This window comes from Myotis nattereri, assembly GCF_964212035.1.
Source record: "Myotis nattereri genome assembly, chromosome: 3".
NCBI lineage: Eukaryota > Metazoa > Chordata > Mammalia > Chiroptera > Vespertilionidae > Myotis > Myotis nattereri.
The window spans coordinates 70,604,927-70,628,874 of record NC_138077.1 but is presented as its reverse complement, the minus strand read 5'-3'; the positions used below and the strand labels follow the sequence as shown (position 1 = coordinate 70,628,874).

The following is a 23,948-nucleotide window of genomic DNA, read 5'->3' as shown; positions in this document are numbered from 1 at the left end:
CAAAAAATTTCTCAAAAAGCCTTATATTTGTATAGCACTTTACAGCACTGAGGATGATTTCATGCAAATTATCTCACCGAAATCTGGTGTATTGTTACATTAGCTCAATGACAGATGAGAAAACTAGAGCTCAGAGCATTTAAGTGACAGGTAAGTGATGAGACTGACACCAAAAGTTTCAGACTCAAAGGTGAAACCAAAAGAATGTTCCTCTACTAGATGGGAGTCTTTTGCCAGCAGGCATCACAATGGTTCAATAAACACTTACTGAACTAAAGGAAGTTATTTTCTCATACTCTTATATTTTAAGTTATTTTGAATACTAGAGGCCCGGTGCATGGGGCCCCTCGGCCTGGCCTGAGGGGATTGGGCCAAAACTGGCTCTCCAACGTACCAGAGGGGTCCCGAATTGCAAGAGGGCAGAGGTAAGCCTGAGGGACTCCACCAGTGCACGATCAGGGCCGGGGGGGGGGGGGGGGGGGGGGGACTGCAGGAGGGCTCCAGGGCATGTCTGGCCTGTCTTGCCCACGCCCGATTGGCTGGACCCCAGCAGCAAGCTTACCTACCGGTCGGAGCGTCTGCACCCTGGTGGTCAGTGCACATCAGAGCAACTGGTCGAACAAACGGTTGGACACTTAGCATATTAGGCTTCTATTATATAGGATTTATCATTGAAAAGAGTCAAGTTTTCCTCTGACCTGGTAGCTCAGTGGGTTAGAGCACTGTCCTGATATGCGAAGGTTGTGGGTTTGATCCCTGGTCAGGGCACATACAAGAATCAACCAATGAATGCATAAATAAGTGGAACAACAAATTGATGTTTCTCTCTCTCTCATAAATAAACAAACAAATAAATAAATAGGTACCAATCAATAAGAGAAGTACTGAATATATTATGGATATCTGTAAGGTCAAGCAAAGTAATCATTTATCTCTATAGCAATGGTTTTCAATTCTGGCTGTATGTCAGAATCACCTAAGTAGTTTAAACAAATAATCATAAACACTCCTCCCCACTAGGGTTTCACATCACTCGTTAAATTAGAATCTCTGAAAATAAGATTCCGGTGTCAGTATTTTTAAAATGTCCTCCTACTGATTCTAATAAATAGCCCACATTGAGAGACGTTGCTATAAAGGAAGAAGGGAATTAAGCAGCAGCAGCTCAGAGAGGAGTGGAAAGAGATGTGGTGTTGGTTCTAGGGCACGACAAAGTTGAGCAAAGTCTTCTTGCTTTGAGATACAAAAAAAACCTAACTAGGCAAATGCAAGAGATTTGGCTCAAATATAGGGGTTTCTCGCTGATAATATTTTTAAAAGCATTATTAAATTTTTTAAAAATTGAGATTTGGACTTTTTTGGAGGGTTAGAATCAGCTGATCTAAAAAAAACAAAAGCTAACAAAGAAAGACCTAAGAAAACCAGTATATAGAAGTTAAGCAGTGATACTAGTTTTACTCAAGGTCTTTTTTTTTTTAATGAATTAATTTGTCTTGATAACATTTGTCTTTTTATAACCAAGTGTGATGTCACCTTTATTAAAAACATTTATGCTTTAATTTTTAAAACACAGCTAAAATTTACTGAGCTAAAACAATGACACCTTTATCACCATTTATTTATTCTGATACATTCCACCAAAGATGGCACCACAAATCATCCAGAGGCAACTATTAGCATCAGAAGTGAAAGGGCAGTTATTTTAGAATATAAATCCTAATCTAAAATTATGATAAAAATATCATTTTTGAAAATGTTCTTTAGATTAAAAGTTTTGCACAAAAATAAGGAAAAAAATGTCTGAATAACTTTTATAGAAATTATTCATTGAGAATTAGTTCTATATTTAAACTTCAGTTCAATAATTGTGAATAGATACAAGCATGAGAAGTCACAAAATTATAACCAAAGACAAAAATGCAGTAAATACAATGCTGGGGAAAAAAGTGAGTGGTTATTTAGTTTCCATATTTATAATAGTAAAGGATATTTAATAAAACTTCAGTGGCTTTGGTCATCCTTTCACATTTTTTTCTTATTAAGGCCTCATCTAGATTTTGATCTGTGAACTGAAGCTGATCAAGGACTGTAGGCAGCAGAAGGGTCACAAAACGGTCAGCTAAGGAACTGTTAGCACTATCTATGACATCCTGGAATATAACCACCACCACCGATTAAAAACAAAACAAAACAAAAGATGGAATACAGAATGCAGAAACAGTCATCACAGAGCTACAATATTCTCTCTAAATTTGTTACTTAATAGTTCATTGACCTGTGTCTATTTAAAATCTACCCTTTATCCAGTATCGAGACTATGATGATCTTTTCTTCAAATGGAACAAAAAGGTTTTGGGTTAATCAACTGTAAACAATTTCTAAATAGATTATACTTGTGATTTAAAATTATTATAAAGTGTACTAAAAACAAATATCCTGAACTTCTAAATGTAATTACAATAATTAAGTAGACACTAGTTTTAATGCTTTACAACCACAAATAATTCCCATCAAGAATCTCAAAGGGCTCTTTAAATACTAAAACTGATAAACAGGCAAGACCAATATAAAACAGAAAAAACAACTTGTGCATAATTTCTAACAAATATATTTAATCATTCATACGTATTTGTTTGTGCATAGGATCTAGTAAGGGAAGGGGAAACATTCTAGGAAGAGAATGAGGGTAGGCAGAATGGGTACAAACAGGGAGAATAGGGGAGAATACAAAATAACCCTGGTAGTAGAATCTGCTAGAATATAATGGACTCTACAGAAGGAATTTTGTCTGTATCCTAAGTGTCTAGACATGCCTGGCGTGCTCCACGCTACTTCACTGACTCAATCCAATGTTCCTCTGTTAATCAACTCAAAAGGCTAATGAAGAGAGCAGACAGTATCTACTGAGACAGACAGAATGTGATTATTTCAAAAAATAGTCAAACATACAAACCATAAACCTTTACTTATTACACTGAAAGGAGTATATATAAGCTATTCAGTATATATATAAAAGAGAAAACACTAATATTTGTGATTTTGCCAGAGAAAAGAAATTCAGTAGCTGAATGTTAGGGAGCCTAGCAATGGAAAAGTTTTCCTAAAATATATGAACAACCTTAAGTTTATTATGAACATTTTTTAAAACAACTGTTCACTGAGAATCATAAAAATGGAAGTCAAATTGTCAAATATTACCTCAAATATTTCCTTAAAAAGCTCCAATGCTAAAATAGAACAGTTTTCTGATCCATCCAAGGGTTGGCTTGACCAACGAAGTAGAGCTACAGTAGGTTCTGCACATTTAGAACGACTTCCCAGAACAGTGTTGCCAGATGGAGATTGTTCAAATATCATCTGAGTGAGCACATGGCGCAGCTGAGTCACTGAACAGAAGGCAAGAAGTAATTCTAAAACCTGTGCAATATAAAGTCTTCATTAAATGTCAATTCCTTAAACTTTAGTGCACAAAGCAATCCAATCATAAAAACTGAACCTGACATACATTTTTTTTTTTTCTTTTTTTTTTTTTATTATTAGTTAGGGAATTACAAATGTGTCCTCATCCCCCCCTTTAACCCCCAACCTCCCCCCACACACAAACTCGTGCTCCCATCCCCCCGTTGTCCATGTCCATTGGTTTGGCTTATATACATGTATACAAGTCCTTCTGTTGATCTCTTCCCCTTACCCCCGCCCTCCCCTACTTTCCTTCTAGGGATTGATAGCCTGATCGCTGTTTCTCAGTCTTTGGGTCTGTCCTTTTTCATCAGTCTATGTTGTTCTCTATAATCCACAAATGAGTGAGATCATGTGGTATTTATCTTTCTCTGACTGGCTTATACATACATTTTTAAAGAAAATACTTTGCTGGGAGCTAATTCCAGCAGGTCATAAATGCAAGAAGTTCATCAAAATGTTGATGAACCTTGAGGCTTCAGCAGGGCTGAAGATACATATTATTGCCTGCTGTCAGACAGCTGAGGGCATTTCCCCAAATCTGAAAATCTACATGTTATTACCTGCTGCTGGCCAAACAGCTGAACAGCAGAAGGCAGTTCCCCCAACTTGATCAAACCTTACCTTTGATATGTGTATCTATTGTGTGTTTTTTTGCAGTCAAAATTGTATATATGCTTTATTATTTTAACTTTTTTTTATTACTTAAAATATTACAAAGAGTAGTACATTTGTCTCCCCTTTTTCCCTCCTAGACCTTCCCCCAGCCTCCCCTACCCCCCAGTGTCTTATGTCCATTGGTTATGCTTATTTGCATGCATACAAGTCCTTTGGTTGATCTCTTACCGCCCCCCCCCCGCCCTCCCCCCCCCACACACACATACTCTCCCCAGCCTTCCTGCTGAAGTTTGACAATCTGTTTAATGCTGCTCTGCCTCTGTATCTATTTTTGTTCATCAGTTTATAATGGTCTTTATTATCCATAAATGAGATCATGTGGTATTTTTCTTTCACAGACTGGCTTATTTCACTTAGCATAATGCTCTCCAGTTCCATCCATGCTGTTGCAAAAGGCAAGAGTTCCTTCTTTTTTACAGCAGCATAGTATTCCATTGTGTATATGTACCAGTTTCCTAATCCATTCATCCGTTGATGGGCACTTAGGTTGTTTCCAAATCTTAGCTATGGTAAATTGTGCTGCTATGAACATAGGGATGTATATATCCTTTCTGATTGGTGTTTCTGGTTTCTTGGGATGTATTCCTAGCAGTGGGATCAATGGGTCAAATGAGAGTTCCATTTTTAACTTTTTGAGGGAACTCCATTCTTCTTCCATAGTGGCTGCACCAGTCTGCATTCCCACCAGCAGTGCATGAGTGTTCCTTTTTCTCCGCATCCTCTCCAGCACTTGTCGTTTTTTGATTTGTTGATGATAGCCATTCTGACTGGTGTGAGATGGTACCTCATTGTTGTTTTGATTTGCATCTCTCGGATGATTAGTGACTTGTAGCATGTTTTCATGTGTCTCTTGGCTTTCTGAATGTCCTCTTTTGAGAAGGGTCTATTTAGGTCCTTTGCCCATTTTTTGATTGGATTGTTTATATTCCTTTTGTTAAGTTGTATGAGTTCCCTATAAATGTTGGAGATTAAACCCTTATTAGTGATATCATTGGCAAATATGTTCTCCCATGCAGTGGGCTTTCTTATTGTTTTGTTGATGGTTTCTTTTGCTGTGCAGAAGCTTTTTATTTTGATGTAGTCCCACTTGTTTATTTTCTCTTTAGTTTCCAATGCCCTAGGAGATGTATCAGTGAAGATATTGCTTCGGCATATGTCTGAGATTTTGTTGCCTTTGGATTCCTCCAATATTTTTATGGTTTCCCGTCTTACATTTAAGTCCTTTATCCATTTTGAGTTTATTTTTGTGTATGGTGTAAGTTGGTGGTCTAGTTTCATTTTTTTGCATGTATCTGTCCAATTTTCCTAGCACCATTTATTGAAGAGACTGTCTTGACTCCATTGTACGTTCTTGCCTCCTTTGTCAAATATTAATTGAGCATATTGGTTCGGGTCGACTTCTGGGTTCTCTAGTCTATTCCATTGATCTATATGTCTGTTCTTGTGCCAGTACCAGGCAGTTTTGAGAATAGTGGCTTTGTAATACAGCTTGATATTTGTTATTGAGATCCCATCTACTTTGTTCTTTCTCAGGATCGCTGCAGCTATTCGGGGTCTTTTTTTATTCCAGATGAATTTTTGGAGAGTTCGTTCTAGGTCTGTGAAGTATGTCGTTGGTATTTTAATGGGTATCTGTTTTGCTATAGGGCAAAATCCTATATAATGAAAGGGTAATATGCAAATGGACCGAACGGCAGAATGACTGGTCATTATCATGTGCACTGACCACCAGGGAGCAGATGCACAATGTAGGAGCTGCCCCCAGCCCACATGCCCCGATTGCCTGATCAGGGCCTGCCAGCCAACCTCTCGGTCCCTTCCCCACAGCCTGCAGGCTCTGATTGCCTGATGGCGAATGGGGAACCGGGGGTGGGTGGCAGTGGTGGGCGGGGCCGACTGCCGGCAGCCAGGGAAGATGGCTTTGGTATCACGCCAGGCCTAGGGACTGTACCCATGCATGTATTTCACGCGCCAGGCCTCTAGTGTGGAAATAAAAAGCCCTGGTTGCGGAGATTCGGAGAACTTAATTACTAAAGCTAAGCTTTCCTGGCTCCCCCAAAATGCCTTCCAAATTTATATTTCATGTCTATTCTCTTTATTAATTTATTCGCAACCCTTCTCCAGATTCCTGACCCTTTCTAGATGCAGGGAAAGATCCCCGGCAATACTTTACAACAAATATTAGGAGTAGCTTCCAATTTTCATTTCAGTATTATTTTTCAAAATGAGTTAAAAGTCTCCACATGATTACAAAGTAATTAGTAGTGGTTACTTTACTTATGATTAACAGGACTATGAGGGCCAAAGAAGGAAGGGCAACTTCAACTAATGTTTATATTCCTTCTAAGTACTTAAGTTTTTTAAGTTTTGTTTTTAAAATGAAAAAAAAATTAAAAATAAAATAATTAACATTTGCTATCATACTAAGATTCAAGAATTGGCATAAAGCATACTTTACGATATTTAAAAGTGGTGTTCCAAAAAGCCTTAAAACATTAAGAATGGCTATTTCTATACTATATTTGCATAATGTCAGCATTATGTCCCTTAGGTCCCCAAATTCTGCATTTCTTTGCTAATTGAGCCTTTTCCTATTACATAACATCCACATCAACTTGTTTATTAGCTGTTAAGTTAAATTCTACATTTCATATACCACCAACCTAGCTTTAAAAAAATTTTTTGTGTCTCTTTGCCTGTCACTTACTTCCTACCTTTGTCTATTTCTTGACATATAATTGGGATTTGTGTTTTAATTAACTTGATAGTATCTAAATTTTAACATAATTCAGTCCAATAGCATTTACTATGAAACAAATAAATCTGATTTATTCTCTTTTAAATATAAATTGTAGTACTTGTTTTCGAAAAGGTACATTTTCTTGATTCCAAAATCAAAAGCACATACCTGCCTGACTTGTAACTACATTCCCTAGGGGCAAGCCATGTTACCAGTTTCTTGTTTATCTTACAAGAAAATACTTTCTCAAGTACAAGTACTCTGTAAGAATAACATACAGAGAAGTAAATAAATCAATCACGTGTGCACAGCTAGATGGTTTTCCCAAAGTGAACACACCTGTGTAACTAGCCATCTGATCAAGAAAGAAAATTCTATCAGAACTCCAGAACCCACTTGTGTCCCCTCCTAAGGCCATGTAGAACCACTTCTCCACAACAGATTTCTGATATATAGATTATTTTATCTTAGCTATTCCTGGATTTTTGTATTTCTATGTAAATTTTTTTATCAACCTACCAGTTTATATTAAACAATCATATGGAACGTTATACAGGGTTGGGCAAAAGTAGGTTTACAGTTGTTCATATGGAAAATAATACAATAATAATACAAGAATAAACTCTGCTTAGCATACTCACAACTGTAAATCTACTTTTGCCCCACCCTATATATAAGCAGAATCTTACAGTACGTATGTTCTGTCTGGCTTCCTTAGCTTAGCATTGGATCAGTGAGATTCATCCATATTATTGCATGCAGCTGCATTTCACACATGTTCACTGCTGTATAATACAGTCATGCTCCATATCATGACACTTCAGTCAATGACAGACCACATATACAATGGTGGTCCTGTAAGGGTGTAATGGAGCTGAAAAATTCCTATTGCTTAGTGTCATCTTAATGTCAGAGCACAACTACTCAAGTGTTTGTAAGGCTGGTGTAAACAAACTTACTGTGCTGCTAGTTGTATAAAAGTATAGCCACGTAATTATTTTCAGTGCATAATACTTGATAATGATAATAAGTGACTATGTTATGGCTTTATATATTTAGTATACTATACTTTTTTGTTGTTGTTAATCCTCACCTGAGGATATTTTCCCATTGATTTTTAGAGAGAGTGGAAGGGAGGGGGAGAGTCAGAGAGAGCTAAACACCAATGTGAGAGAGATACACCAATTGGTTGCCTCCCTCACATACACTGACTAGAGCTGGGGATGGAGTCTGCAACTGAGGTATTTGCCCTTGACTGAATTTGAACCTAAGACCCTTCAATACGAGGGCCAATGCTCTATCCAATGAGCCAAACCAGCTAGGGCTATACTATTCTTTTTAATCATTATTTTAGAACAGGGGCCCTCAAACTTTTTAAACAGGGGGCCAGTTCACTGTCCCTCAGACTGTTGGAGGGCCGGACTATAGTTTAAAAAAAAAACTATGAACAAATTCCTATGCACACTGCACATATCTTATTTTGAAATAAAAAAACAAAAGGGGAACAAATACAATATTTGTATTTGCATGTGGCCTGCGGGCCGTAGTTTGAGGACCCCTGTTTTAGAATGTACTTTCTACTTATAAAAAAAAGTTTGCTGTAAAACAGTATGCTGTTACACCAGTAGCACCTTCTAAGTTCTTGTGTTTATAGTATCTCTTGATTGCATCGTCTCTTGTGCTTGATTTAATCTCGTTTTATCAATTTACTGTAGGCATGCAGTGTTTAGAAAGTCTACAGCAGGGTACAGTAAAGTCCTAGGCCTTCACACTCACCACTCAAATCACTCACCCAGAGCAAGTACTTTTTTAATCTTTTATACTGTATTTTTAGTGTACCTTTTCTGTTTAGCTGCATAAATACCGTTGTGTTACAACTGCCTACAGTATTCAGTGCAGTAACATGCTGTACAAATTTGTAGCCTAAGAGCAATAGGCTATACCTTATAGCAGGGGTCCTCAAACTACGGCCCGCAGGCCACATGCAAATACAAATATTGTATTTGTTCCCCTTTTGTTTTTTTACTTCAAAATAAGATATGTGCAGTGTGCATAGGAATTTGTTCATAGTTTTTTTTTAAACTATAGTCCAGCCCTCCAACGGTCTGAGGGACAGTGAACTGGCCCCCTGTTTAAAAAGTTTGAGGACCCCTGCCTTATAGCCTAGGTCAGTGGTCAGCCAACTGCGGCTCGCCAGCCATATGTGGCTCTTTGGTCCCTTGAGTGTGGCTCTTTCACAAAATACCGACCTCTGCACATGGGCCATGAAGGTTCAATCGCATTGTACGTGTGCGCCCGCACATGGTATTTTGTGGAAGAGCCACACTCAAGGGGCCAAAGAGCCGCATGTGGCTCAAGAGTTGCAGTTTGCCAACCACTGGCCTAGGTGTATAGTAAGCTATACCACCTAAGTTTATATAAGTACATTTATGATGTTCAGACAAAAGATTCATTTCTCAGAATGTATCCCCATTGTTAAACAGTGCTTGACTGTATTCCAGTGTGTATATACTACAGTTTATTTGCCCATTCTACTGTTAATGGTATTTGAATTGTTTCTAATTCTTCGCTATTATGAGCAGTACTGCTATATTCTGTATATATCTTGTGGTGAACATGTTTTCAATTCTTTGGGGTAAATACTTAAGTGTTAAATGGTTGGGTCCTGATATATGCATGTGTCCAATGTTAGTACAGTATCAGTATGAAAGGGTTGTGGAGTTGAGAACCAAAGTTTTGTTCCACAACAGAGGTTTGACTGTAAATACTAATTTTCATAAGCAGTTGTACCAATTTTGAGCCCATGCATACTGGGACACTTAGGAATTTTTTACATTCTCATTTATGCTTGATCTTATCACTATTTTTAAATTTAATCATCTGGTGGATATGCAGTGGTATCACATTGCCATTTAAATTTGCATTCCCTTAATATTAATAAAGTTGAATAACTGTTTCATATTTATTGACCAATTCAAGTTTTTTTTTTTAGGTTGCTATTGGAGATCATATTTTTTCTGACATATATGTATAAGCTTTTAAATAATATATTTTAGATAAGAGTCCTTTTTTAAATATATGTATGATAAAGAACTTTTCCCACACTGTGAATTGTCTTTTCACTCTTATTGGTGGACTCTTCATGAACAAAAACTCTTAATTTTAATGCAATCCTACTTATCAACTTTTTTCCTGTATAACTGGTGTTTTTGTTTCTTGTCTAAGAAAATCTTCACCTATTCCAAGGCTGTAAAAATATTCTGCTAGGTGTTTCTTTTGAAAGATCATAGTTCACTGTTTTACCTAGCACATTTGGATCTACAATTTTTCTGGAACTGATTTTCTCATTTGGTGTGAGGCAGTGGTCAAAATTCAGTTTTTTCCCATATGGAATGTTCAATCGACCCAGTGGCATTTATTGAAATGACCATACTTTTAATACTGCACTGTTATCAATAAGATCCATAAACTAGGGGTTTGGTTTTGGACTGTGCTCTATTCCACTGGGCCAGCTAACTATACTTATAACAATACTTCACTGTTTTAATTACTGCAGCTTCATATTAAATCTTATATCTGGTAGTAGTATAAGCCCTCCAACTTGGTTCATTTTTTTTTTTTTCAGGATAGCCGCAGTTATTTTTGGACCTTTGCATAACCATACAAATTTTATAATCTGCTTCCCAATTTCCACACACCCAAAATGAGAAAAATACAAAAATAGCCTGACCGGCTTGGCTCAGTGGTTGAGTGTCAACCTATGAACCAGAAGGTCATGGTTTGATTCCAAATGGGTTGCAGTAGCTTGGTCCCCAGTGTGGGGCATGTAGGAAGCAGCCAATCAAAAATTCTCATCATTGATGTTTCTATCTCTCTCTCCCTCTCCCTTCCTCTTTGAAATCAATAAAAACAACAACAACAATAAACACTGTAAAACCTGCTATAATTTCGAATAACCTAACATTGTAAACTCTTACTATCTATATGAACTTGGTATGAACATAGTCATTTAAGTCTTTTATTTCTCTCAATGTTTCATAATTTCAGAGTAGAGGTTTTGTAATGTTTTGTTGGCCTTATCCCCTAAGCAGTTGACATTTTAAAAAAATTAGTAAGTGGTATTATTTAAATATTTCATTTTCTATTTGTTTAACATTTTCTGTATGTATTTTGGATATGTCTCTCTTGCCTATGTAGCTAGGAGTGGAATTGTTATGTCATATGGTATACATATGCTCAGTAGGCACCATGAAACAGTTTTCCAAAGGGACACATATGCCAGTGTATAAAGATTCTAGGAGGGTTCTAGAGTATTGGTAATGTTGTGTTTCCTGATCTATATACTGATTATATGTCTATGTTTAGTTTGTAAAAGTTGAGAGACCTGCGCACTTAGATTTTTCCTCATATTATAGTTTTTTAAAAGTTTAAAACAAAGAGTCATGTTTTTACCTACCTTTGAAGAAGAATCAGGATCCTTTCCATTAAGAAGACCTAATACTTGATTAAGACATGAAGAAAAGTGCTCATACCTAGGTTTAAAATAAAAATATACATTAAATGAATAACATTGTAATAACTATGTAGGATGCTAGGTGGGTACTGGAAATATCAGGGGGAAACACTCTGTATATTGTTGTCTAACCACTATGCTGCACACCTGAAACTAATACAAAATTTAAAAAAATATATCCAATAAGATTATAAAACTGATACATCAAAAATAATTTATGCACAACACAAGTATAAAATGTAATTGTCTTTTCTTTCATGTATTTATTTTGGCTTCTAATGTAAAAGTCTTTACAAAATTTTTACTCAAAACTTAAAATACATTCTACCACTATGATATACATAAATTGGCTATCATTTATAAAATGAAAAAAAATGACATGGTAATAAATTAATCACTGAAACTTTCTGTATCTCCATAGCTTTTTTTTTAAGATTGTAAAATTCAAGGAACACTAATATACTAATAAATTAGACAGGTACTTATTTATAAAGCATCTACAATTTCCAGACATTAAATTAGGCTCTGCAGATACAGCAGCAGGACCCTATGTTAAGGAACAGGACCCTGTGTTAACTCTAAGAGGCACTAGTGGTACCATTCACATTACGTTCTATGTGAGTGGTACATCCTAGATTTGGGAGAAGAGTGCCCTGTCAGAGAACTCACAGTCTAAGGATGAAGGCAAAAAGACAAAATAATATAATGGAATGTAAAATATGCTATAATGAAAATGTATAAAATGCTATGAAATAGGATGGATATCAAACCCAGATTTAGTAGAAACAGCCCCGATCAGGTGAAGCTTTGCGGACTTGAGTCTTAAAGAACAAAAAGGCGCCCTGACCGGTTTGGCTCAGAGAATAGAGCATTGGCTTGCGGACTGAAGGGTCCCAGGTTCGATCCCAGTCAAGGGCATGTACCTTGGTTGTGGGCACATCCCCAGTAGTGGTTGTGCAGGAGGCAGCTGATGGATGTTTCTCTCTCGTTGATGTTTCTAACTCTATCCCTCTCCCTTCCTCTCTGTAAAAGATCAATAAAATATATTTTTTTTAAAAAGGCATCAGACATATACAGTGGAAGGAGTATTTCAGCCATCCAGATGAAACACTCCAGAGGAAATGGTACATGGATACATGAAACGGCGTATCTAACAAGTTGGTGGTTCTATTTATTGTCTGAAGTAATTATACAAAAGTACATACGAAAGAAAATGTGAAGAAATACGGCTGATAGATTGCCAGTCACCACATTTTGGAGGGCTATACTGAGAATTTGAATATTCACCTGAATACAATGGCAGATCACAGATATTAAAGGAACATATGGCTGAAGAAAAAGATGAAAGTTGGGCATATGAATAAATCAAGGAAGTCAACTGAATGGTAGGCACGAGTGACTAGAGAGATAGGAGAAACTGAAGATAGGACAGAATAAGACTTAATGCACAGAATAATAGGATATGTTTATGAACAAAACAGGACACTCAGTAAGAATTGGAATAAACACGGGTAACTTTGCCCATAACATATTTGAGGTAACTGCAATTATATAGTAGTAAATATTTAAAGGAGCTACTGTAGAAAATATGAAAGAAAGCTGACTGGGAATAAATGTAAGAGGTGTTAACTGGATAAAGTTCGAGATCATAAGCATGCTGCATAAAAATTTATACGGTATGATTTTTCTCAGGCTTCGATCAGGAATCTAGGAATTAAGTTAGACTTTGAAACAGGGATATTTTGTTAAATGGTACAGCAAATACATAGGGTCAATATAATTTTCTTTCCAGAGGGGACTCTAGGGTTCTAGGTTAGACAGAAAAGAAAATAGATAATGCAACTGAGAGATATCCAGAAGTGATTAAGCAACCACTTAGTAATGTTAAATCAGATTGTCTTTCTGTCCGAGAGAGGTATACTCAAAATAATTTTTCTGCTTACTCCAAAGCTGTTAAATAAGCACCATTTAGTGGTCAGAATGGGTATTACATGAGAATATATTGGGAAGATTCTTAGAACAGATAAGAGAAGGCAGATAAAGGAAGGGCACTCTGGAAGACAGTTTTCTTATCTACTGATGCTTAAGAGAAGAAAACATAAAATGCCAATGTGAATGCTGTTTGGTATTACAAAGTATCATTAACCATATGAGTAGTGGTCAACCTTGCCCTAGTGCTTAGCTTTTGTTCTTTTTTAACTTCTAGATTCTATATTCCTTAAGGTTTAAGAACTATGTCTTCATATCCCTGCTTCTCCTACCCCGTGCTTGACCATAGTAAAGTTCAATAAACATTTTCTTGTTTCTGAATAGTTCATTAATTTAACTTTTTGAAACAATTTCAACAATGTTCTAACTTAGGATCACACTAGGAAAATTTAACTCAAGATACAAAAACTGTGAGCTCTCTGGAAAACAGTTACTAATCAAACTCAAAACATAAATAATCACACGAAATGCCATTGAAATAGAATAGACATATAAACATGTGTTCTCATTTTTACCTTATAACACACTAGAGGCACCCACTGAAGGAAACATCCATTTTTACTTAAAAAAAAAAAACAACACAAAAAGACATACTGAAAGAATATAATAAAAAAAGTATTTAAAAAAATCATCATGTTTAAGATTTAAAACTGGTTTTGAAACAGATTAGTCATAGTGTGTACATTTTGGAGTCTAATACAACTTTATTCATCTAAAGCAAAGACTGAAACACACACACGCCCTGTTATACTTTTACATTTCAGGTCAGGAAAGCAAAAAGAATGGGAATAAAGAACATCAAAATATCCTTATTTAGTTTATTGTGAATCAGTAGAATTCAAGTTTACCAAATCTAAAAAGGCAGTTTTGGTATTTTTTTTACTGTTTTTTTTTAAGTCTTAAAATTTGTCAGAGAGCCATACCTGGTAAGATAATCAGCAATTTTAGGATTCTTAAGGAGATCCATCAGTAGGTCAACTGAATACTTTCTGGTTAGTGTGCCATCACCATTAATGAGAATATTAAATATTAGTTGAAAAGTCTGATGAATGTTTCGAGCATGGAACAACTTAAAAACAAATTAGGGAAAGCATATTATAAAAAAAGAAAAGTTAAGCTGAAATCATCCTAAAACTTAATAAAGAGGCTCAATGATTTTTAAAGTATCAGAGAATAAAACTTCATAATTATTTAAAAAATAATAATAAGAAATCATATTTACCTTTTCCCCAACCTCTTCGTTTAATGTCAAACTGGATAATATTGAAAGTGCAAACACAACTACAGTTAAACTACTATGGGCCAAGAAGCTTATAAGAGTTCGATAAAAAGATTTCACATTATTCTGAGGAAGAAAAAAATTTAAAAATTAAATTAGAATAAAAATTATGTTTTATATTTGAGTTCAAAAAGTTTATCTTCCACAAGGTAGGTAAACTTTTATTATTGAACATCCTTATCAACTTAAGAGATCATTTCAAGGAGAGGATATTTTATATATTGTGTACAGTAGTATCAATAGGCACAATCTTGGTGAAGAGCACTGTTTAGATATGGGATTAAGAGTAAAAGTTTAATAACCCCACCTCAAAATAAGATCAGGTCAGAATAATCCAACACATGAAAAAATGAGATATTATTTAATTTCAAACTAAACAGGTAATAGATTGCACAGCAGGGAAACTGTTCACAAAGCACCTTAAAGAATCAATAAACTTCCTAGATTTAATACATTTCTAATGGTGGGTCAGTTAAATGCATTAGTGTGCCTTCACTTATCGCAAGTAGTGGTAGTTGATTCGAAGCATTTACTGATTAATCTTCTGGTGGAATTGACACTGATTTTGTGGAAATAAAAAGACTGGGGTAAAAGGGATTGCTCATGATGTGCCTTCCTTCTATCAGCCAAAATAATTTAGCTTTTCTTGTGTTAGTCAATATAACAAACAATACTACCAGAAGGAAATCTTTTAGTATTCAACACTTGTATTAACCCTTAATATCTTAAATGCAACACATATAAAAGCTGGAATAATTCAAATTATTTATATGTCAATTTGATTCTTCATTAACTCTGATGGATCAGCTGGACAAGAGAAAATGAATGAAATTTTCTTGAAACATAGAACCAACCACAAAACAAGAAAGAAACATCTTATAAAATTCTTACCAAAGTCTTTATGTGTGTTTGAACAGAAAGATTGTGCCGACAAAGATTTGCCAATAATCCCAAACAAGGCATTGTTAACTCATCTTCAGAAGACTGACTGTTATTTAAGAAAAATAAAAAATAAAATTATTAAATTCATTTTAAATTATTCAAAATTTATACATATAAATTCCTCTTCGTATGCAAAAAGAAAAATCTGAACATGTGAAGACCATCAAGCTTTGAATAGTATTGCCCACTTATTTCATGTTTTGAAACGAAACTATCCTATTCAATTGCAGCATAGAAATATGAAAACATGCAAAGTGAAATAAGTCAGTCAGAGAAAGACAAGTATCACATGATCTCACTCATATGTGGAATCTCATTAACAAAATAAACTGATGAATGGAGTGGATCCAGAGACATGGAAGCATGGAACAGAGTTCGGAATCTCAGTGGGAAGGCGGGAAAGGTTGGGTGGGTGGGAGGAAGTCAACAACAACAGTAACAACAATAAAAAAAAGAAATATAAAAACAATTGTCAGAGTGACCATATGCTATCTCATCAGTATATTTTCCTATCAAGAAGATTACATATAAACACAACTTTCAGGGTCAATAATTTCTTTCTTTTCAAATAAAGTCATTTCATAAGTTTTTGTTATAAATATTAAAGCTGCTTTATATCATTTGATTCTTAAAATTATCCAAGAGGAGTAGATATGAAATCAGTCTCAGTTTAAAGACGATAGAAAAATTTATCTAAGAAAAATTGAACTAATACATGGTTTTAGTTTAAAAATAAACCAGTACATTATTTGGTTACATGTTTGGTTGCATACTCACATATGATCTATCAGGAATATAATTAAGTCATCTATATTTGCACCAGAATGGAAAATTTTGATGTTATATGTTAACTTCTGCAGAAGTTGAATGCACTGAGAATTAAAAAACAGTAATGAATATAAACACACAAAACATACTGCATGCTCACAAACTAGAGTTCTGTGCATATTCTGAACATGTCACCATTTTAGGAGGCAGAATTTAGAACAAGAATGTTTCCATTTCTTAAAATGGTTCTCTCTCTTTTTTTTAACACTAAGTAATAAGACTACCAAGAACCTTAGGATTCATCTCCTGATTCACACATTCCTATACACCCTATTTTAAACAAAGCATCTTTTCATCAACTTGGTTTACTTTATCATCTTAAAAGTATATGTAGGTTGAAACATACATATTCCATCAATTCTGATATATATTTTTTTCACATTTGCCATCTTTAGAATTTCATGTACGTTTAATTGGCAACACTTTTCTTTTTTACAATTGCATTTTAGGTTCAATAAAATATTATGGGTATAAGAGCTCTGAGTCTATGCTAAATAAGACCAAATCTATAGCTTCAATTTTTGTAGAATGTTTCCTCAACAATGACACTAGATGCCAACTCAAATTATAATTTTAATGTAAATAACGGTCTAAATGCTGACATCTGTGTTTATAAGTCTGTCAAATAAGTTATAATGTAAATTTTTTTTAGGAATAGTGCTAATGTGAATAAGCTTCCCTTCACCACAACTTTTAAATAGTAGTACATGTGTGATCAACTAGTTCTTAAATTTATTAATGGCAAGAATGTGCCTAATCATTCCAGCATATACTCTATAAGCTAGCAGTTACTAACAGATACTATCGATTTTGATCCTGGAAATAAGGAAAAATAAGTACGAAGTGAAAAGTACTGTGTGGGTATGTATACCTGCAAAAACACCGAATCACTGTGGCAAGTGCTGCTCCGACATACCACTCCTGCCAACACATTATTCAGGTTATATGTATTCTGAAGATAGTCTCTGGTTTCATTGTCTGCAGCTGTAAATTAACGTGCACAAAACATTATCGATTTTACATATGGTCTTCACAGATGAAAGTTAAAATTTTAATTTCTATATCAAATTTACCATTATATAAAAACATCAAATATGATATGACTATTTTACATACAAATACTTTCCAATGCAGAAGTTTAGTCACAGAAATTGTATGAGCTGGAAATGAGAAGGGAGTATTAGCTTTTCCGTTTTTGCCAATAAACAAATGATTTCTCTATGTAAGCTAAATTTTTTTTTTTAAATATATTTCTTTATTGATTTCAGGGAGGAAGGAAGAGGGAGAGAGAGATAGAAACATCAATGATGAGAGAGAATCATTGATTGGCTGCCTCCTGCATGCCCCCGACTGGGGATCGAGCCCGCAACCTGGGCATGTGCCCTTGGCCGGAATCGAACCTGGGACCCTTCAGTCGGCAGGCCGATGCTCTATCCACTGAGCCAAACCGGCTAGGGCGTAAGCTAAATTAATCTCAAGGAAAGCACCTGCTTGTAGAAATTTTGCTGTTAAAATTATTTCAATGCTTCTATAATCTAAAACTGCTCTAAAAATGAAGTCTATTAACTAAAAAATAAATAAAAATTTAAAAAGCAAATATTAAGATCATCTCTTTAACATATTTAAACATTGAAAGTGACTGCCAGTCTCATATAAATGGTTGGTAGATGTTGGAATTAGCATAGCCTTTTTGGAAAGCAATGTAATAAAAACTGTTAAATTGAACAATGTCTGAATATTCTACTGAGAATTTATTGAACAAATACTCAGTAAAATTTGAGCAAAAATACAGAAAAATGTATTGATTCTAACAGCAAAAAAAAAAACACAAAAAAGAACATACATGAGTACACATCCTTAGTGGAGTGGTTGAATAAATAAATTATAGTACTCTACAATGTGGTACAAGGTAGCTATTAAAAAGAAAGCATTATGGAAAGACATCTAAAATATAGCAAGTACAAAAGAAAACAAGCATTACTCTGCAACACCATTTTTGTTAAAAATAAATAAAATTATTTGTTAATGTTTTAATCTATAATCATTTGTTATAATATAGAATAAGATCTGGAAAAACACATATCAAACCATTAAGAAAGATCTTCAATATCTTCTCCAAAGTGGAAATGATGAGGAAGGTGGTGGTGAAGAATAAAGACTAATTTTGTTTTACTCTCTATATCTATGCCAGCGGTTCTCAACCTGTGGGTCGTGACCCCTTTGGGGTCGAATGACCCTTTCACAGTGGTCGCCTAAGACCATCAGAAAACACATACATAATTACATATTGTTTTTGTGATTAATCACTATGTTTTAATTATGTTTAATTTGTAACAGTGAAAATACATCCTGCATATCAGATATTTACATTACGATTCATAACAGTAGCAAAATTACAGTTATGAAGTAGCAACGAAAATAATTTCATGGTTGGGGGTCACCACAACATGAGGAACTGTATTAAAGGTCGCGGCATTAGGAAGATTGAGAACCACTGATCTATGCTATCTAATTTGGTAGGGACTAGCCACACATGGCTATTTAAATATACATTAATTAAAAGATTAGGTTCCTTAGTCTAGTACTCACACTTCAAATGCTCAATAGTCCTATGTGGCTTACAGGTACTATACTGGACAACAGATAGAGAGCATTTTCACCAAGAAAGTTCTATTTTTCTTTTTTAATTGATTTGAGAGAGGAAGGCAGAGAGAGACAGAAACATCAATCATGAGAATCATTGATCGGCTATCTCCTGCACACCCCACACTGGAGACTGAGGCTGCAACCCGGGCATATTTGAGCAAATATTGGCTGGGAATTGAACTGTGATCTCCTGGTTCATAGGTCGACGATCAACCACTGAGCCACGCCGGCTGGCAGGGCTGATCCTTCTGGTTCACTGTTGTTGTTTTTTTAATAGTATGTATTAATTTTATAGTCACACAAAAAATATCTCCACTATACCTCCAAACACAAATCAATAAAAAAGGTAACTAATAAGTGAACATTTAAAAACTAAAGCTTAAGGTAGGAAAAAATAGAAAAAGCGACACCTACATTTTTTTACCCTTAGTTCCAAGTTCAGTGTGGTCTATAAAAAAAGGATGATTTATTTAATCATTAGCTATAACTATTCTGACTTGTGTATTTAATACTGGCATTACGTAAATGTAGGGTTTTTTTTTTTTAAATTCAAAAGTAGGTAGGTCAGCATTTAGGAAAGTGTGTTCTTATCTGTAGACCACTGAACCTAATATGTTTGAGATTCTTCGTTCCAATAATTTTAAGAAAGGTTGCATACAATAGTCCCCTTTCAAGAGATCCACAAAGCAAATAGTTCTGTAAGGTCCTGCAATGAAGAAATTTTTGGAATGTGAATCATTCTCCTAACTATTCTATAACTAAATCTGCCCTTTAAAAGCTATTACATTCAAAAATCTTCTAAAAACTTAAAAAGAGAAATTAAATTACCTAATTGAGATAACAAACTGATGATACTGAAGATCAGTGGTGCATTTATGTTTGGGTCTTCAAGTAGCTCTACAAGGCAACTCAAGCATTCACTTGGTAATATTTGATTTGACGTAAATAATCGTGTGAGCTTCTGTCCAGAAATTACCTATAAAATAGTAATGAAAATGTGTTAGTTAAAAACTGGCACCCTCGCAGGTGTGGCTCAGTTGGTTGGACGTTGTTCTATGCACCGAAAGGTTGCAGGTTATATTCCTAGTTAGGGCACATGCCCAGATTTCGGGCTCAATCGGTTAGGGGTTGTGCAGACGGCACCTGATAGATGTTTCTCTCCCTCTCTCTCTCTCTCTCTCTCTCTCTCTCTCTAAAAATCAATAAAAAATATATTTTAATAACTGGCAGTTTTCATCTCTTTCCTGTTTCAAATAAAAACTCAGTTCTTCCAAAATGCCACTGCCACTCCCCCAATTTTGAAAATTCATACATGCTGATACCTCTGCTGAGCAGATGAATTACCTATCCCTTCTCTCACTGGCTAATGTAATCATTTGGGTTTCAGCTTCGTTTCCTCCAGGTACTTTTTCTAACCCTCTTCTATCAACTACATTAGGCTTGCCTATTACTCTATCCTACAGTACATTATACTTTTATTTCATAAACTTGTAAACTTTTAATGACCTAGCAATATTTATCCTCCCTACTACACTGAATACTCCATGATGCCTTCATTACCAAAGAGGAATTTAAAAAAACAATTTTTTTAAGTAGCCAGGTCAGGCATAGACAAATTTTATCTTTGGATATTCTACTTTTTACTCCTCTCTTACCATCTCACCCTACACCCTCGAAAAGATAAAGCTGGGATTGAAGGCTCAAAATAGTTGTCAAACAACATGTATTTTCAAAATGCTTTTTGAATGTTATTCACTAATAAACATATCTTTTCTATGTAAATGGAAAAACAATTAGTTACTTTAGAATTAGAGTAAATTTGTTCTAAATGTTTTTATTTTTAAAAGATCAAGTCTCACTTGGAAAGCATCATGTTAAGTGAAATAAGCTAGTCAGAGAAAGATAAATAGCATATAATCTCACTCATTTGTGGAATAAAATTAACATAAACTGATGAACAAAAATAGATCCAGAAATGTAGAAGCATCAAACAGACCCTCAAACCTCAGAGGGAAGGTAGGGGACGGTGGGAGGGTGGGAGGTAAGAGATCAACCAAAGGACTTGTATGCATGCATATAAGCATAACCAATGGACACAGACAATAAGGGGGTGGGGGCATGTGCTGGTGGGTGGGAGCAGCCGGGGAGAGGTCAATGGGTGGAAAAAGTGACATATGTAATACTTTGGATTTAAATTTAAAAAAATAAATAAAAGATCAAGTCTCAGAAGGTTGTTTAAGCATCCCCCTAATCTTTCTGTGTCCCTTTATTCCCTCACCAAGATGTCAAAGCTTTCTTCTAAAGCTTTGCTGATAAGGGAGCTTCAGAATATCTTTTCCTGTGGGTTATATGTTTTAACATTAAAGTAAAAGTCTGTAAGATTGAAAAATGGTCCAAAGGTGAAGTGAGATACTGATAGAAGATATTTTGTGATAAGGAACCTTCTGAGCACTGTCCTTTTGCCTATTATAAAGCTGGCCCTTTAGAAGATGAAGACATTTTCTGCTTTAAATATAGTTTCCCTCAGGACTGGACCTGGGTTAAAATAACACATGTATTCTAACATGTAATAATTATTCATTGCAAGGTAAATTTTAAAAATGCTTTATAAATTTTCTTTATTTATACACATAGGATATTTTATGTAAATACAATTTACTTTAATAACTAATACTTTAGCACTTGCTCTGGCCTAGGTACATTGTGTATGCTAATTCTTTTCATATTCATAATAATCTGCAATTTACAGCTAATTATTACAGATGAGTAAACTGAAGCACAATCTACAGTAGCTTAATTGGGATTCATTGTTCCTGAATCAATGCTCATAATCATTACATAAGATTAGTGCTATGAAAAACCACAAAGATTGGGACCAGTTCAGCTCTCCCAATCAAAAAATAATTCAAATCTCAGGTTCTGCCTGGACTATAAAGAAAAATTAGCAGAAGTGCAGCAGAACAGCAGAATGAATAGTCAATCTCCTTTCACAGAATAACAATCTCTCTTTGTATCTTCAGGTGCTTCTTTCATGAGATCTGCACAAAGATAGTAACCCTTAATATCACGAAAATGGTCAAAATTTAAAAATCTGAAAACACCAAGAATTGCTCTGGATGAAGGATGGCAATTTTCACATATTGCTGGTGCGAGGGTAAAATGGCATAACACTGTGAAAAATTGCTTGGCAATTTCACCTGAAATGGAACATAGCTGTGAAACCTAACAATTCCACTTCTAGGTATATAAAAGATATGAATGCACATATCAACAAAGAAAGTATGAAAGTACAACACATTTTTCAAATTCTACCCAGAACTGGGAACAACCCAAATGCCCATCAACAGAATATAAATAAACTGGTGAATTTACAAAATGGAATTCTATAAAGTAATCAAAAAGAGTAAAGTGTGCAACATTAATGAATTTTAGATTATACTGAGTGAAAGAAGTCAGATACAAAAGTATGTATTGTATAAATTCAGTTATCTGAATTTTATGAGGGGACAATTGAAAAAAAACACATTAGAAATATTTGATATTATGATACAGATGGTAGCTACTTGAGCATACACATATATTAAAAAAATACACAAAACTCTGGCTCGGCCAATGTGGCTCAATGGTTGAGTATAGACCCATGAACCAGGAGGTTGAGGTTCAATTTGTGGTCAGGGCATTTGCCTGGGTTGTGGGCTTGTTCCCAGGTGGGGGGAGTGCGGGAGGTGGCCAATCAATGATTTTCTCTCATCACTGATGTTTCTAACTCTCTCCCTCTCCCTCCCTCTCTGAAATCAATAAAAACATTAAAAAAATTATGAAGCTATTTCTTTAGTTAAGATTATTGCACATTATACACTAAATATATGTTAGTTCTCTAAACAGTACAAGACTTTCAATAAATCCCTTGAAAGTCTAGTGTCAAGTCCTTAAGCCTCATATTTCTTTAAAGTCTCCTTCAATTCACCATAACATGGTGCTTAGATTCACAGCATACCTGTTTATTCTCAAAGACAGGTAATGTTTCCAATGGATATTTAAAATAGTTAATTCCTTTATCTTAAAATTAAACTAACAACCCTGCTTATTTTGTGGCTTTGTGGATCTACTTAGCACACTGTTCTATCCTAATTGAGAAGTAACGTATTAGCATTTAACAGCTAACACCTTCATCATTATTAGGTTTGCAGAAATTTGTTGATGTACTGAATGAAAAAAATAATGTACTTAGGAGATGGGCACCTGAAGTAGTAAGGAGAGCACCAATGAAACTTGGGAATGAAGACACATTTAATGCACTCCCGTTGCACCAAAACCTGACGTTACTGTACCATTAACAATAGTCTTCTCTTTGTCAGTTTGCTAATCTTTGGTAATTTAAGCTTTTATCACAGGGTTAATATAACAAATAGAATCTATTTTAAAATGATGTTCAATTTTATGTTAACAGAAGCAGTGACAGAGAGAATTAAAATAAGATTTGATTGAGCTTAACTATTTTTTACTAAAACTGAGGTCAATGTTAGTTGGAATCCCATTAATGCATAATAAATGACAGCAGATTAAGAGCAAAAGAAAGTTATAGAATAAGTACTCTAGACACAAATCAGTGGGAACTAATAGACAAAAATGAAAGCAATTCAGTATTTTAGGATTGAAAAATTGTGAGCTATCTGTTTTGGGAAAGAAAAAAAGATTAAGATTATTAGTAAGTGAAATTGCTTCTTAATCCAGAGGAAAGTTGAAGTAATATTTTTCAAGCTCGAGTTCAACATGAGTTAAAATAAAAGCAGTAAGGAACAGGTTTAGATTGTAAACCGCTTAAGGGACAAGGGATAAAACAAGTTTTATTCATCACGCCCCATCACCGTCAC

General features: G+C 34.9%; 1 protein-coding gene across 1 annotated transcript in view; it reads right to left on the bottom strand.

Moving 5' to 3' along the window:
• CIP2A (cellular inhibitor of PP2A) overlaps positions 1-23,948 on the bottom strand; it is a gene marked incomplete at its 5' end in the record, with an annotated part of 46,190 nt that overhangs the window by 21,712 nt on the left and 530 nt on the right. Inside the window, 9 exons of the mRNA XM_081088083.1 lie at positions 1,991-2,150; positions 3,199-3,417; positions 11,334-11,409; positions 14,303-14,448; positions 14,602-14,724; positions 15,550-15,646; positions 16,378-16,472; positions 17,300-17,412; positions 19,903-20,050. Of these exons, the coding sequence (XP_080944209.1) occupies positions 1,991-2,150; positions 3,199-3,417; positions 11,334-11,409; positions 14,303-14,448; positions 14,602-14,724; positions 15,550-15,646; positions 16,378-16,472; positions 17,300-17,412; positions 19,903-20,050 (1,177 nt within the window). The remainder of the gene's footprint in view (positions 1-1,990; positions 2,151-3,198; positions 3,418-11,333; positions 11,410-14,302; positions 14,449-14,601; positions 14,725-15,549; positions 15,647-16,377; positions 16,473-17,299; positions 17,413-19,902; positions 20,051-23,948) is intronic.